Below are 14,701 nucleotides of genomic sequence, written 5' to 3' on the forward strand. Positions count from 1 at the left end.
TCATTTTTATTGTAGCTTTCTCTGAGTTCCTAATTGCTATAGAATATATTAAATCTAGAAGTTCTGTCGTTCTGACAGATATTTCTGTCAGTTGTTAAATTCTGAAATGTAATTGCTTCTTTTTTTCTTAAAGGCAGAAGAGGAGAGAAATTATCACATTTTCTACCAGCTCTGTGCCTCTGCAGCATTACCTGAATTTAAAACACTGCGATTAGGTATGAAATTCACATCCAGTGTACTGTGCAGTCAGAATGTACAAAGTATTATCTCTAAGCTCTCCGAGTGATGGATCTAAAAGAAGAATCACTGTTTTTTAAATTCTTATTAATACTGAGCTGCTTATGATAACAAAAAGAAGTAAATAGATATTTTATTTCTAAAAAAGCAAACTTGCAGATTTATATAGTCTGTGTAAGCTAATACACACTAATGACAAGCATCAGTACAGTACATAGATATGAATTAGAGTGTAGAATATTTTCTCAGGGGCAGTGATGCACCTCCTATCTCTTGACTCATTTAAAACTGACTTAGTCAAGACACAGAACCATAACTGTAATAGTCCTGTCTTGGCCCAGGGTTGGGCTATGTAACCTAATAGGTCTTTTTCTGTTGCTCCATCTCCCCCGAGAATCTTTGAAGTTTTCAGTATCAACATAAGTGTCTGGAAAGCTTGTACAACACTTTGTGTCCACACTTATTTACTTTTAGTGTGTCATAAGTGTTAACTAATAACCAATGTGATTGGTCCAGCTCTGAGCAAGTCTTGGGAATGCCTTCACTATACCAGTTCAATTCAAATCATTTTGGTGCTGCTGTAGATGAAAGCACAGGCACTGTAGGTGCTATGGGATAGCCAGTCCCACTGCTTCATCCTACAATGCATTTTCCCCTTCAGCGTACTCAGATTTCCACCCAGCTGGCAGGCCCAACAGCAGATAAGATGGTTGTTGAGATGGAGAGGTGGATGATTTCTGCTCAGCTGATTTCCTGGTATCCCTCACAAATAATAAGCAGAATGTATAAAATCATGCAACAGAAGTTTTGTTTGTTTTTTAAAATTAGTTTTATAGCATTAGAAACATATATTTTATAATCATTAATGTTTTAAAGCTATTTTATTTTCTCCCCTTTTCCCCTCTCCCTTGTGGGGCACTGAACAGCCCCAGAGGGGACAACTGCCGTAAATGTTGCAGGAGGGAACTGATCTGTTCTGGCTAAAGAAGTGATCCAGAGGACCCCTTTCCCAGCCCTTACTAGATGACAAGGGCAAAAACAGGAGAAAGATGGAAATTGTTATTGTCTTTAATATTTTCAAATACACTAAAATCTTTAACAAAACTACACACACAGCATCCTTGAGCACAATCGCCTCAAGAAGTTGCAGCACTCACTGGAGTGGATGCCAGGTGCTATGCCCACAGTCAGTTGGAGGGCTTAGCATAGTGTGAACGCATCAGTCCTCAGACAGAACCAACTACAAACATACTCTGGACTACACCATTGAGCCTAGAAACCAAGGCAATGGAAAAACTACATGCACAATCAATTTTAAAATACATGTGCACCATAACATTAGAACCCTACTGTCAACTGTGCACCTATTCTTGGGTGGTTGGTTGAGACTAGAAGGATAATTGTTTCAATGCACATGTATGTCATGGTCTGAAGACATGCTGTGTATGGACTGTTGTGACAATTGATGGGACAGTGAAAGAGTTTATAACATCTTCAACCTTTTTTTACCTTGAGATCAATACAACAGACTCTGCAGCACTCACTTCCAGAGACTGTGCTGATTAGTATGGACACAGCAAACCTATTGCAGGAGCAAGTGGCTTTATAAACATTTAGATGCAGCATTAAACCTGAAAGAGAGCAGTTCACTAATGCAGATGGCCCAGAGGAGTCAATGATTCAAATATACTGAAATATATTTCAAACCATGGGTTCTGCCGTTCAGGTTAAGAAGCTCAAGAGAGCTTTACCTGTTACATAGTTTAACACAGAGAGTTTGCAGTTTTGTGATTTCTATTTTAGTGTGTGTAAAAATTATTGTTCTTTCTTGTAGGGAATGCAAATTACTTTCACTATACGAAGCAAGGGGGTAGTCCAGTGATTGACGGCATTGATGATGCTAATGAAATGGTACACACCAGACAGGCCTGCACTTTGCTAGGTAATTCTGCTATTATGCTGGAGAAACATGGACCTAGTTCAGACTTTGAAATCAAAGCTGTTTTTATATAGTCTATATTTTAGTTCATTCTTTCTGTATTGTATTTAAAATAGAGAGAGAGACTTCGATAACCTTTTGGGATTCAGATACTTTTAAAGTACAATATCATCAGATTTTTAGTGCAGGGAAGAAACAACATTCTTAAAGCAATAATAAATGCTGGATTCCCATGGTGCGGTATATAAGATTTTGAGGATTTTGTAAAACTTTGTCTAAGCAGCAATACAGGCAGTTCATTAAAATATTTAGTAGTTTGCTAAAGAGAAACTTTCTTGCATCTGATTATAATGTCATGTGGTAAAATATAGTAATAGGAGGGCCAAGTATCATTTTCTAATAGCATTTTCTCTGCAGAACTCTTCACACAATTGAAAGATGAGAGGTGGTGGCAATTTCCCACAAAATTCCAGCAGATTTTATCATTCCTGTTTACAAATATTGGACCCTTCTTTTCATCAGCTGGGTCTCTTTTTGGTCTTTCCTTCACTCTTCACTCAGGGCATTTTATTCATTCTTTTTCAGGGATTAATGATTCCTACCAGATGGGAATCTTTCGAATCCTCGCTGGGCTCCTTCACCTGGGCAATGTGGGGTTTACCTCTCGGGATGCTGACAGCTGCACGATCCCTGTAAGTTGTAAATGAGTTTAAAGGATATAGTGACACTCTATTGTGACACTTCTGTGTTTTTTGGTTGGGTGTCTTGTTTGTTTGTAGAGGCCCCCATGCAAAGTAGGGCCAGTACAAAAATACAAGCAACTTTTTTTTTATTTCTAGATTGGAATGACTTTTCTTGTTGCTCTTCACAGATGGATTCTGCTCTTCCCTTCCTAGATCCCTGTCAAAGGCTCTCCATATTATTTCTCAAAAAGAAAAGGAGTACTTGTGGCACCTTAGAGACTAACAAATTTATTAGAGCATAAGCTTTCGTGAGCTACAGCTCACTTCATCGGATGCATTGAGCTGTAGCTCACGAAAGCTTATGCTCTAATAAATTTGTTAGTCTCTAAGGTGCCACAAGTACTCCTTTTCTTTTTGCGAATACAGACTAACACGACTGCTACTCTGAAACCTGTCATATTATTTCTGAGGCTCTCTTGACTCCCTGCTGAAGTCACAAATGGTCTTTTCTAGGAAACTCTTCCAGACATGCTAGCTTAGAAGTCCTGAGAGGGTGGGTGAGTGTCTGTACTCCCACTACAAATGGTCCCGTGATGTGTCAAGGATTTTTGCTGGAATTCTAACTCTAGTTTGATCCAAATATCCACAAAGCGAACATTTCACAAATTACGCCATCTTACTGGGCTGTCCACAGCAGACCATACTATACAGAGGGGAGAGAAGGTTCAGCAAGTTAATGGCTCCAGGGTTTTGCTGGTCACTGCTGCAGGAACCTTTCGTCTCTTACCATTCTCGAAGCAAGCAGCAAAGTGTCTATATGGTGTACACTGAGTGTAGCTCCTTTCTCTGGTCATTGAGGATAGTCCCATTTATCTCTGTCCCACAAAGGCTTCCTGCAGGTGACAAACATGTCTCCTGACAATGGGAAACAAAAGAGGGGCTGATTTGTCTTGCTCTTGTGTGTGCTTTCCTTGGGCTCACAAATGATAGAAACTTTTTTTCTTATCAGGCCCTGAATTTTTATTAACGAGCTAGGCAGCGTTTATTTTCCTTCTCCTGCTCTCCAAGCTGCAGCAATTCCAGTTTCTCCCTTCCTCGTTTGTGCTTGCTGTCAGTGCTCAAGTGCCCATGTTAGTAGTCTGGGATGTATGACAGCATGTTCTGTGTCAGGGCATAGCTGATGAGTCTACTTGCTTTGACACCACATTCTGAATCTAACTGGTACAGTTCCACAGCAGCCATCAACAGGGCTGACCCCATGTTGTGTCTTTAAATGGGCTCTTCTTGGAAACAATGCATCAAGTAGTGCTTCTAAGTAGGAAACTTAGGAGGGACACAGGCTACCCCTTCTATGGTCAGTGGCATGACATTCTGCTAATGTCGTTAGAGATCTCTGCCTAGAATTTGGCCCATTATGTCAAAGCAGAACATAAATATTTACCCTTTTGTTAATGTCAGGACGCGTGCAGTATTTCTTAGATTTTTGACCCTATTTTAAGTCTCTGAAGAAAGAGCAGCAGCACCAGAAATCGAGCTGCTGAAAGCCTGTCCAAGTAACAAAATCATCTTTGCATTGGCAGAACTGAAACTTACTATGATGACCATTGCTGTATTGCAACTAAATTGTATGTTGAACCTTTAAACCTTGAAAAAAGCAGCAAAGGAGCATGTTTATTATTGAGGTACTGAATGACTTTGTTGTGTAAAAGACTCTATTGTCATTATGATATATGGAGCTTTAAGAACTATGGTGACTCTGATTACGCCTCCTTTCAGTCTTGACATGTTTTAAATCACCGATTTCAGGAAGAAATGCCAGTTGGAAGCAAGTGCGGATGCGGTTTTGGATGTAGATGAATTAAAGACGTAATTAGTCTGGGTGTAGCTTGTAAACAAGGATCTTCCCATTGTTATAGCTTGGTTATTTTGTTACTATTTTGTCATCTTGTTGTTCCAATACAGTTAGAGTTATTATCGGCAAACTGAAACACATCCTTAGTTAACTGGAATTCGATGCTGTAAAAGTATAGTGTGCCACAAACACTTCAAAAAGAAGGAAGAGGCAGGGGCTGAAGGTTGGAAAATAAAACTAAGAGATCATTATGTTATTGGCCTTAAGTGACCAGTTGTCTGTAGGAGAAGAAATCCCTTTGGTCCTATTCAAATCCCTTGGGTCCTGTTTCTTGTCAGCTGACTATTGAGCTACACTGGTGTGATCAGTGAACCTGAAAGTGGTGAGGCTAGGGAAATTTTTTATTAATGGGAAAGATCTGTACTATTATTTGATATATAAGGTGATGGTTTACTTGTAATGATTAGGTGTGGGGTTCCCAAGCCCATGAGCAGCACTTGACTGAGTTGCTGCAATATAGAAGTATGGGTGATCAATTCAGTGTTTTATTCTTATGGCAGAAAATCTGACTGTCTCAGGTATACAATTCAATGTGAGAGTTAAATTACATCTTTTTAATGTGCTTGACTGTTTTATATTTCTCCCCAGAATTCAGTGGGGAAAAACCTTTTTTGATGTTTATATCTGAGACCAGATTTCTAAAGCCCTACCTTTTTTGCCTCTGCTAATACTTGACTTTTGACTTTGATAGAACTTCATTGATCTCTCACTAGCACGGTTATATATGAGTGTATGAGAATGTTGCCCAGATTACTGCTCCTATATTTTATACTTCTTCCTCCTAAACACACCCAGCCACACACCCCTCCTCTTTTTGATTTCATCCAGTTTGTGCAATTGAAGCATGCACTCTCAGATACTATATATAAATACTGTCAAATAGGGGTAAATACATATGCGCTGTAAAGATTCTCTGGTTTCTATGTCAAATCAGAGTTTATGATTGTTTTAGCTCAGTAAATAATAACTCCAAAAATTAGTCACCACATGAAAACTTTTGTAGCTCATTTCTTTGTTCAGGTTGTGAATACTCTGCATGGGGATCAACCCATAAACACGCACTTAGAAGAAATTATGTTGCTATATCTGTGATTACACTAATTTACTAAAGTATCTGAGTGCGAGACACAAGTCGGTAAATAGATTCAGAGAAAGGAAGAGGCGTGAAAACATAATTGTTGCAGCTGAATGTTAGATTACTTCATAACAGAAAAATCCACTGACATTAAATGTGCGATATTGGTAATATTGTTTTAAAGACCTAAGGAGATTATTTTTATTTTAGCCCAAACATGAACCCCTCACCATTTTCTGTGACCTCATGGGTGTGGAGTACCAAGAGATGTCCCACTGGCTTTGCCATCGGAAGCTTGCTACTGCCTCTGAGACCTACATCAAACCAATTTCCAAACTGCAGGCCATCAATGCCAGGGATGCTCTTGCCAAACATATCTACGCTAAACTCTTTAACTGGATTGTTGATCATGTGAACAAAGCTCTGCATTCTACTGTAAAGCAGCATTCTTTCATTGGCGTATTGGACATTTATGGGTGAGTCTTCTGTGCATAAGTATCTTACTGCAAGAGGGTAGCCTATGAGTTGCTGTCAATTTCTTTAGCACATGTATTGGTGTGTGGTGAAAACCATGAAAAAATGATGACTAGTTACTCTGATTAAAAAGGCAGTAGTGAGTTATTAGGTGATGGTTTTGACACACCACCTAGGACCTGTGTCCTGGCTTTCAGATTAGGCATTCATAGTTGAATCTTGGACTTTAGCAAGCTTGCCATTGGTAGCTCATTCACGTATCACAATGGGGAAAAATTACAATATATAGATATGCTTGTTCTTAGACTTTCATATTGATCCAAATATTAGTTTAGTCCAAATATTTGGGTTAAAGTTTGTTTTTAAAACCAATAGTATGGAGAATATGCCATATTTCATTTTGCTTCATATATCTTCCACTTTTCTGCTGATGGTTTAATAAATGGCATCCGGTTGTTCCCCTTTGCATGAGTTTGCACTGTTGCTCATCTCCTTTCTGGGCTCTCTTTTAGTCTCTTTTTTTTCTTGTTTTTTTGCAGCAGCTGCGGTAGCACTTTTCCCTCTGTCCTGGAGAGTTGAATGTACATTCTCTTCCAAGGCTGCTCTGTAGATTGGGCACTATGGAAGCAAGAATGGCTAACATGCTCTCCAGGAACCATGAGCATCACCACATTGACACTCCTTTTGCAAGGAGAAAGGGTCTCAGAATTGTTCCTGGCACTGGGATGTCATTGCCCTATCTGTCCTGTCACTTTGTTGTGTCATGTTTATACTCAATGCCACTGATTGTTCTTTGTAAATATGATGAGATGATTTAAAATTACAGAATCATTTATTACATCTTTACATTGTGGTAGTAACTTTGAATGTCTTGGTTTTGCAGGTTCGAGACATTTGAGATAAACAGCTTTGAACAGTTTTGTATAAACTATGCCAATGAAAAACTGCAGCAACAGTTCAATATGGTAAATAAGAAATTATTGGCACCTCTTCCCTCCACTTCCTTTCTCCAAAATCTGTTCTACTAATTAGATCCCCAGTGTCTGAGATGAATTCCTTCAAAATAACAACCAGCTGTCTTAGATGTGGGGCTTAGAGTGGAATGGGAGGAGAATCAAGAGCAGTGGTTCCCAACCTTTTCTCTGCCGTGGCACACCTTGATATCTTTAATTATTTTGAGGCACATCAACATATTGTCTCCAAATGAACTCGCCCTCTTATTGCCTTGGTTTAAGCTGTTTACAGCCCTTTATTATTCACCATCTGTATAATGCAGTTAATGATGTTAGAGTCTAACATCATTAACTGTATTGTACAGTCTGTGACAAGTATTTTCAGTTGACTCACATATTTTACACAAACAAGGCCCCAGTTCTGCTCCATCGCCACCCAGACCCTACCAGTTCTGCCTCCCTAGCTCCCCGGGCCCAACCTCACACCAATTCTGCCTCACCAGTTCTGCCATCTCCCAGCTCCCCCATCCCACCAGTTCAGTATCCCCAGCTTCCCCACCTCCCACCCTCCCCCAGTTCAATCCCCCTGCCTCACCTCTGCTTCTCCTGGGGTTCGTCCCTCTCCCAATCCTGGGGGGCTGCAGTGGGGTTCCCAGTCATGTTCCAGGCTGGAGGGGAAGCTCCAGGGGCTCTCTCCCCCGCCCCAGCTGGCAGATGCAGGGGAGGGAGGGACATAGGAGCCAACGTATTACTCACTGGAAGGGACGGGAAGAAGAGGGAGATTGAGCTCTGATTGGTTGCTCTGCCCCTGGAGGAGGGGGGGCAATGAGACAGACAGCCAATCAGAAGGTGGCTTCCTCCTTCTTTTCCCCCTCCCCCACTCTGCAGGATTCAAATTTGCTATCTTAATCTCGCCTTGGGGAATGGAATGTGATGCATGCATAATATTTGAAAGGGGCGTCATCCCAGAGAGCAAAAGTACAGAATGTGATCCAGCTCTGACACTAATTAAAATACAAGGGAAGGGGTTTTTTGTTCTCACATATAGTTTTTCAAAAAATTACGCAGCTCACCTGTTCGGGCCTGATGGCACACCGGTTGGGAAACACTGACTAAATAACAGCTACTCTGGGGATATTTTAAATTCTTATCATAGTAATAGTTTTAAGACAACATAAGCTTTGCTCTGCAATTAAGATGCTGAGACTGCTTGTTAATAAGAATACTATGCAGATGAGTGGGGAGCCAGTCATATCTGTATATCTTCCAATGCAAACCTCTTCAGTGGTTGCATCGAGCAGGCATTCACTTCTGGAAATCTGCCACTTTAATTTTCTTGGTTTATGGTGTATATTGGCATGATTTTTAAGAGTACTGCCACTTCCTAACATTGATTAGAGTCAGCAGGGTGAGAAGTGTCTCTTTATTCTTCCTTCTTCAGAAAGCACTCAATTTTAACAGATAACAACCCTATATCCTTAGCCAGAGTTATAGTTTGTAATTATGTATTTTATCTGCATAAAGATGAACCGAGTGATTTATGCCAAGTCCTAAATGTCAGCAGCATTGCTAGATTCCATTAGAGTCAAAATGCAAATGTACCTCAAAAGTGCTTGTGTTCTGGGAAGCTGGATCCTATGCCATGAGTACATGTCCCAGCCACACAAATTACTGAGCACTCGCAAGTGAACTATCTATCAGAAATGAAGATGAATATTCCCACTTCAAAATGTCCACAATATTATTGTAGTGTTGCTGATGCCATTGCTACAGAGGGTCACAGCTTCCCAAGGTTTTCCTCTATGCCCTGCTTTTAAGGTATTTCAAAGGTTTCTCATCCTTATAGCAAAGATTCTGTCACTGAGGGGGATCCCAAGGAGTTATTCTTGTGACACAGACTACTTTCACCTTTATTCTATTTCCTTCCTTACATGGCAGCAGCAAACCTTGCACCCACTGAAAGGCTGAAAGAATGGATGGTCTTTTCTATGGCTGCTACTGTGCCCCATAATGAGCTCCAAGAGGTTACCAAACCAGTGTTTGTTCCCTGCACCCAGAGGACCAGAGTTTCTCCTGCATCCAGTTTAGATTGGATGCAGCACAAATTGGGGGCCATCACGGGTCCTGGGGGTTGTTCAGAACTGGTTGGGTGATTATGGTTCTCATAGTCAACTGGGGATACTACAGTACATCACAGTTTGGCTACTCACTCCCTTTCCTAGTATGTCCTTTGCCTTAGGGGCTGTAGGGAATCATAGAATATCAGGGTTGGAAGAGACCTCAGGAGGTCATCTAGTCCAATGCCCTGCTCAAATCAGGACCAATCCCCAATTTTTGCCCCAGATCCCTAAATGGTCCCCTCAAGGATTGAACTCGCAACCCTGGGTTTAGCAGGCCAATGCTCAAACCACTGAGCTATCCCTTGCCCCCACCCAGAAGTTGTGGAAAGTGAAATTGGCAACTGCTGTGCAGTTGTGTAAGAAAATAGAACTTTATGGAATCAGGAAACCTCATGAAATTAAAAGAAAAATTAAAATGTGGCACTACCAAATGTTTACAAATAGGTTGCCTGGGTATATCAGGTTTCAGAGTAGCAGCCGTGTTAGTCTGTATTCGCAAAAAGAAAAGGAGTACTTGTGGCACCTTAGAGACTAACAAATTTATTTGAGCATAAGTTTTCTGAATGCATCCAATGAAGTGAGCTGTAGCTCACAAAAGCTCAAATAAATTTGTTAGTCTCTAACGTGCCACAAGTACTCCTTTTCTTTTTGGGTATATCAGTATTTTAGCAAATACAGAACTTAACTGTATATCTATAGGTGAGAACATGGCACAAATTCAGCCTGACTACTTCTTCAATAAAAGGGGTTTTGCATTTAGCAATTGGCCACAATTTTGTCCTGTTGTGCACCTGCAGTTAGTCATCATTTTATGCTACTGTGAATCAGTACTCAGGAAAGATCAACACTGAGCCATCAACAGAATCATATTCTCAAACCTGGCTAGTTCTACCATAACCATCTGCATACTTTGACTTCTTACATTTTTAGATTTGAAAAATTAATTTATACATTCCTTGAAAGGATTCAGTTCTACCCTCAGGTACTCACATGCATCTCCCATTGGGTAAGTGGGAAATGCATTGGTGTATTTTGGGGCAAAATTGGGTCCAGAAAGGTGAGTAAAATTCAAGTTAAAAGGCATTGTAGAATCAGAAACAAGTCCCAATGTGACTGGAACTTGACACTCAGGTGGTAAATTGAGCTGTTGTTAATAGAGAGATTTTTTCACCAGATGATTGCTAATTCTTTTAAAGTAAAATGATTGTTTTTACATTTAGGGTTTGAATAACAAGTATGTGTTTCCTCAATAAAACTAGATCATTAGGGTGACCATATTTCCCTATGCTGAATACTGGACACCTGGTAAAATTACTTGTATTCAACTGCAATCGATCAGAACTATGCAGTACAAACGTTCAAATTAACATTAAGTCGACTGAGCCTGTGTTAAAAAGAAATACTGTGTAGTTGGATTCTTTTATTTACCTTCTTATCTTTAAGGCTTTAGGGTTCACATGGGGAGAGGTGACACACACACCCTCCTGTACGCCTCTCTCTCACAGGGGGTGACCAACCGACCCAACCTTCACCCTCCTTGCTCGGTGCTTTCTGCTTTCTATGCCTGGCTGGGCTCTGGGACAGACCAGTCTCTCCTGGTACCTGACCAGAAGCAACACCTGGAGAGGGGGCATGCAGCATCACGTGCCCCCTCTCCCCAGATTTCTGCTAGGTTCACATCAGAACGTGGCCAGCAGCAGCCTTTTGCCACTATGCAGGAGGGATGGGATGGGAGCTGCTTCTAGCGGCAAGGGGGTGGGGTGATGACCTGGCCCTTTCTTTGCAGAGTTCATCTTTCCCCACCCCCACCCCCTCACTCCCCCGTGGCTGGAAGCAGCTTGTCCCTTCCTGCCCGCACAATGTAGAAAGGCAGCTAACACCTCCAGGCTGCTGCTGACCACTGACATAACTCAGCGCCTCCTGTCCCCTGGCTACAGCACAGGAAGGGAGGGTTAAGCCCTAAGGATGCATTATGCATCAGAGCCCAGGGAACCTGACTGCAGGGGCTTCAGGAAACTGAACCAGAGAGGTGGCTCAGCAGGGGTGGGTGCCTAGGGGACAGAACAGCCGTGCGCTCCCTGGGGATAGGACCCAGGGCTGGGGGTGGGGTGGGGTGGGTGAAGAGGGTGCTAAGCCCCTGCCTGGGGGGCTGCTGTGAAGCCTGCAGGGTCAGGGCGAGAACAGTCTGGAAATTGCTTCCCCCACCCCCTGCCACTCCAGAGCTTAGCTGAGGGGGGTGGAAAGGCTTCCTCGTTCTAGCGCTGTGCAGGGCTTTGTCTCACGCAGAGCTTAGCTCCTCCTGGCCAACGCCCTGGGCCACAGGGTCTTGGGCTTTCCCGGGCTTCAGAGGCAGTGGGGGAAGGAAGGAGCCTGCCCAGCTAGACTGTTGGTGAGCTGAGCGCTCCGTCCAGGGGCTGGTTCTCCGCACAGCGTTGGGAGTGGGATGTGCTCGGGGGAGGAGGGTAAGGACAAAGCAGGGAGAGCACAGTGTGAAGGGGAGCACATAAAGGGCTGATGAGTGGGCAGCAGAGGTAACATGTAATCAGCTGGCGCCTGTCCACACACACCAGCCACCGCAACACGCAGCCAATGCCAGCTGGAAACGGGATGGGGGGCAGGCCCTGCTGTCCAAAAGCCGGCACACAGCAGGGGGCTGCGCTGACCGACCAGCATGGAGAGCAGCCAGCCCCATGCACTGCATCTTCCCCACCACAAGCCTTGCACACCCAACTCAATTATTGGCCAATGAACCCCTCCACTCACCGCTGGTAAGCAAGTAGCTGGTGAGCAGGGATCTGGCCACACTTAGCAGGACCCGCCAGTACTGATGTGGGGGAGACAGAAAATATGGGACAATTTGCCCATTTTTAAGAAAAAGTTGAGACACTTGCAGGAGGACTTAAATACGGGACTGTCCTTTTTAAAACGGGACATCTGGTTACTCTATATAGATCATTCAGTTTCCAGTGAGGAATTATCTTACCATATAATGTCAGTGTTAAGTGCCTAAAATGTAGCTCCTATGATCTGCTTCTAAGGAGTGTCTATATTTAAGGGCATTGTGTAAGGCTTAAGCTAATGAAATAAAAAGGATGAACTACTTTGTCAGGATAGTTTTCTGCTTTCTTATTGGTGTGTGCTGGAGATCTACAATGCACTGATAGACTTCTACATTGAATTAAGAGGGCAGTCAAAGATAACCTTGAGGGTGTTGTGTGTCTTTATCTAGACTAAAATTACATGTCTCCTAAATAGTGTCACAAATGATGATATTTATTAGAATATATTCAGAATTTGTCTTTTTGTGAGTCAGAGCAATTATATAGAGAGCTGAGCAAATAATGAATTTTTCCATTTGGGGGCCAAACCAAAAAATCCAGGGTGGGAGAGGTTTGATTTTAAACCAAAACACATTTTTTGTCAAATCAACAAACTAAAAAAATTTGTTTATAATCAACTGAAACATTTTTGGGCAATTTCAAAACAAAAAAACTAATTTTTGGTGTTTTTTTTTCTTTTGGCTAAATGTGAAAATATAATGCGGTTTGTAATGAAAAGTTGAAACAAAACATTTCAAAATGGAGTGTTAAAGTTTTTTCATTTTTTCCCCAAATGAAAGTATTTGTCAAATTTGACTTGAATTTGCAAATAGTTCTGGAGCCCCCAAAATGCATTTTTCGCAAAATTTCTATTCACCAAAAAAAATTTCACCCAGCTCTAATTATATGTATTACAATTTAGTTGGGATAAAAATATAATTTAAACTGAGTAAAACAAACAAAAAATTTCCACAAGATTTGTTTATTTTAAAAAGAATGACTGTAGATTGACCAAAGTTTGCATGTGTAATATTTACTATTGGGATTTTTGTTCTAAAACTTTCACTTTGCTTTCTGTGCACATTCTGTTAGGGCTGTGTAATTTTTTTATTATATCTTCTATGAAATAATCTCTAAAATAAAATTGTGAATTTACTATAGCAAAATTTAACTTGTTCCACAAAGTTTTGCAAAATGGGTTTCTTACACTGAGATACATGAAATGTCTTTCTGTCTTTTTGCAAAAAAAATCTGTTAAATTTTTTAAGTTTGAACATAACACCATTTGAGAACAAATGAATCTCAAAATAGTTTCTCACTAGAAAACATGCAAAAAATTATTAGGGTTTTTTGTGCGAAATAGGGCAATTTTAATAAAACCGTGACAATTTGAAAATCTCAAATTTCAAGAATTTCAGCTTTCATTATGAATATTTTGTGGGACATTAATTTACCTATCAGAACTGCTGTCCCTGTACTTGAGTATCTTATTTGTTTTCAAAGACATCTGGCACAGTGTGGAAGAAGCAAATATATGTGTTTGTATCTCTCTCTCTCTCTCTCTCTCTCTCTCTCTCTCTCTCTCACACACACACACACACACACACACACACACACACACACGTTCACAGATTGCACTATAATAGATTCTTTTTAGGAGTGAGTAAGGAAAAAAACAGGTTTTGCTCTTAAAGAATGTTTTAATTTGGTCTGCATAGGCCAGGAGAAAGGAGTTAATTTGCCTTTCTTCCACTTGTTTATTAAATGGTTTGGCTCAGCTTTAACTTTTATGTCACTGAATGGCTAGGTTTAATGTACCATGAAGAAAACAAGTTAACAGAAGGCAGTGTATTTGGCCTGAATTTTCATTCACAGATTTTTTTTTTCTGCATAGCATGTCTTTAAGCTGGAACAAGAGGAATATATGAAGGAACAAATTCCATGGACCTTGATCGATTTCTATGACAATCAGCCTTGTATTAATCTCATAGAGGCCAAATTGGGCATCTTGGATCTGCTAGATGAGGAATGTAAGGTACGTGTTCAAATGACTTGACTTCTATACTGCAAGATACACTGGTCTCCTGTTTCTGTTATCATTTTGCAGTGTTTATGGGAATAAAGTCACCTACACTTAATGATTGTTTTGATGCTCTGATTTTAAAGTTATCTGGAGCAGTTAAGAAGAGATTTGGCAACTACTGGAGAACAAAAGACAAGCATAATCCGGCCTTTCCTCTAAATCCACATATCTATAGCTCCCGTCCAGGCTCTAATCATCTTGTGTCTTGACTATTGTGACCCTCCCATCATTCTTTTTGGTCTCCACCTGTTGTCTTTTATCATATGCTAAGATTATGAACTGTTTGGAGCAGGGACTCTCTTTTTATTACATGTGTGTACAGTGACTTGGGGCTTCTCCTTGCTGAGTCATTACAAACAACTAATAATAACGGATATGCTCTGACCTGGTAAGCCTGTCTTTAATA

General features: G+C 41.0%; 1 protein-coding gene and 1 long non-coding RNA gene across 23 annotated transcripts in view; one reads left to right on the forward strand and one right to left on the reverse strand.

Moving 5' to 3' along the window:
• LOC122456218 overlaps positions 1 to 7,970 on the reverse strand; it is a 30,090-nt gene extending 22,120 nt beyond the window's left edge. For all 3 annotated transcript variants that reach the window (XR_006274962.1, XR_006274963.1, XR_006274961.1), the window contains exon 1: positions 7,869 to 7,970. This is a non-coding gene — a long non-coding RNA (uncharacterized LOC122456218). The remainder of the gene's footprint in view (positions 1 to 7,868) is intronic.
• MYO5A (myosin VA) overlaps positions 1 to 14,701 on the forward strand; it is a 203,691-nt gene that overhangs the window by 118,592 nt on the left and 70,398 nt on the right. For all 20 annotated transcript variants that reach the window (XM_043494658.1, XM_043494662.1, XM_043494668.1 and 17 more), the window contains exons 7-12: positions 134 to 215; positions 2,072 to 2,179; positions 2,762 to 2,868; positions 6,057 to 6,322; positions 7,204 to 7,285; positions 14,107 to 14,247. In XM_043494658.1, the coding sequence (XP_043350593.1) occupies positions 134 to 215; positions 2,072 to 2,179; positions 2,762 to 2,868; positions 6,057 to 6,322; positions 7,204 to 7,285; positions 14,107 to 14,247 (786 nt within the window). The remainder of the gene's footprint in view (positions 1 to 133; positions 216 to 2,071; positions 2,180 to 2,761; positions 2,869 to 6,056; positions 6,323 to 7,203; positions 7,286 to 14,106; positions 14,248 to 14,701) is intronic.

The sequence above is a fragment of the Dermochelys coriacea genome, chromosome 10 (genome assembly GCF_009764565.3).
Source record: "Dermochelys coriacea isolate rDerCor1 chromosome 10, rDerCor1.pri.v4, whole genome shotgun sequence".
Lineage (NCBI taxonomy): Eukaryota > Metazoa > Chordata > Testudines > Dermochelyidae > Dermochelys > Dermochelys coriacea.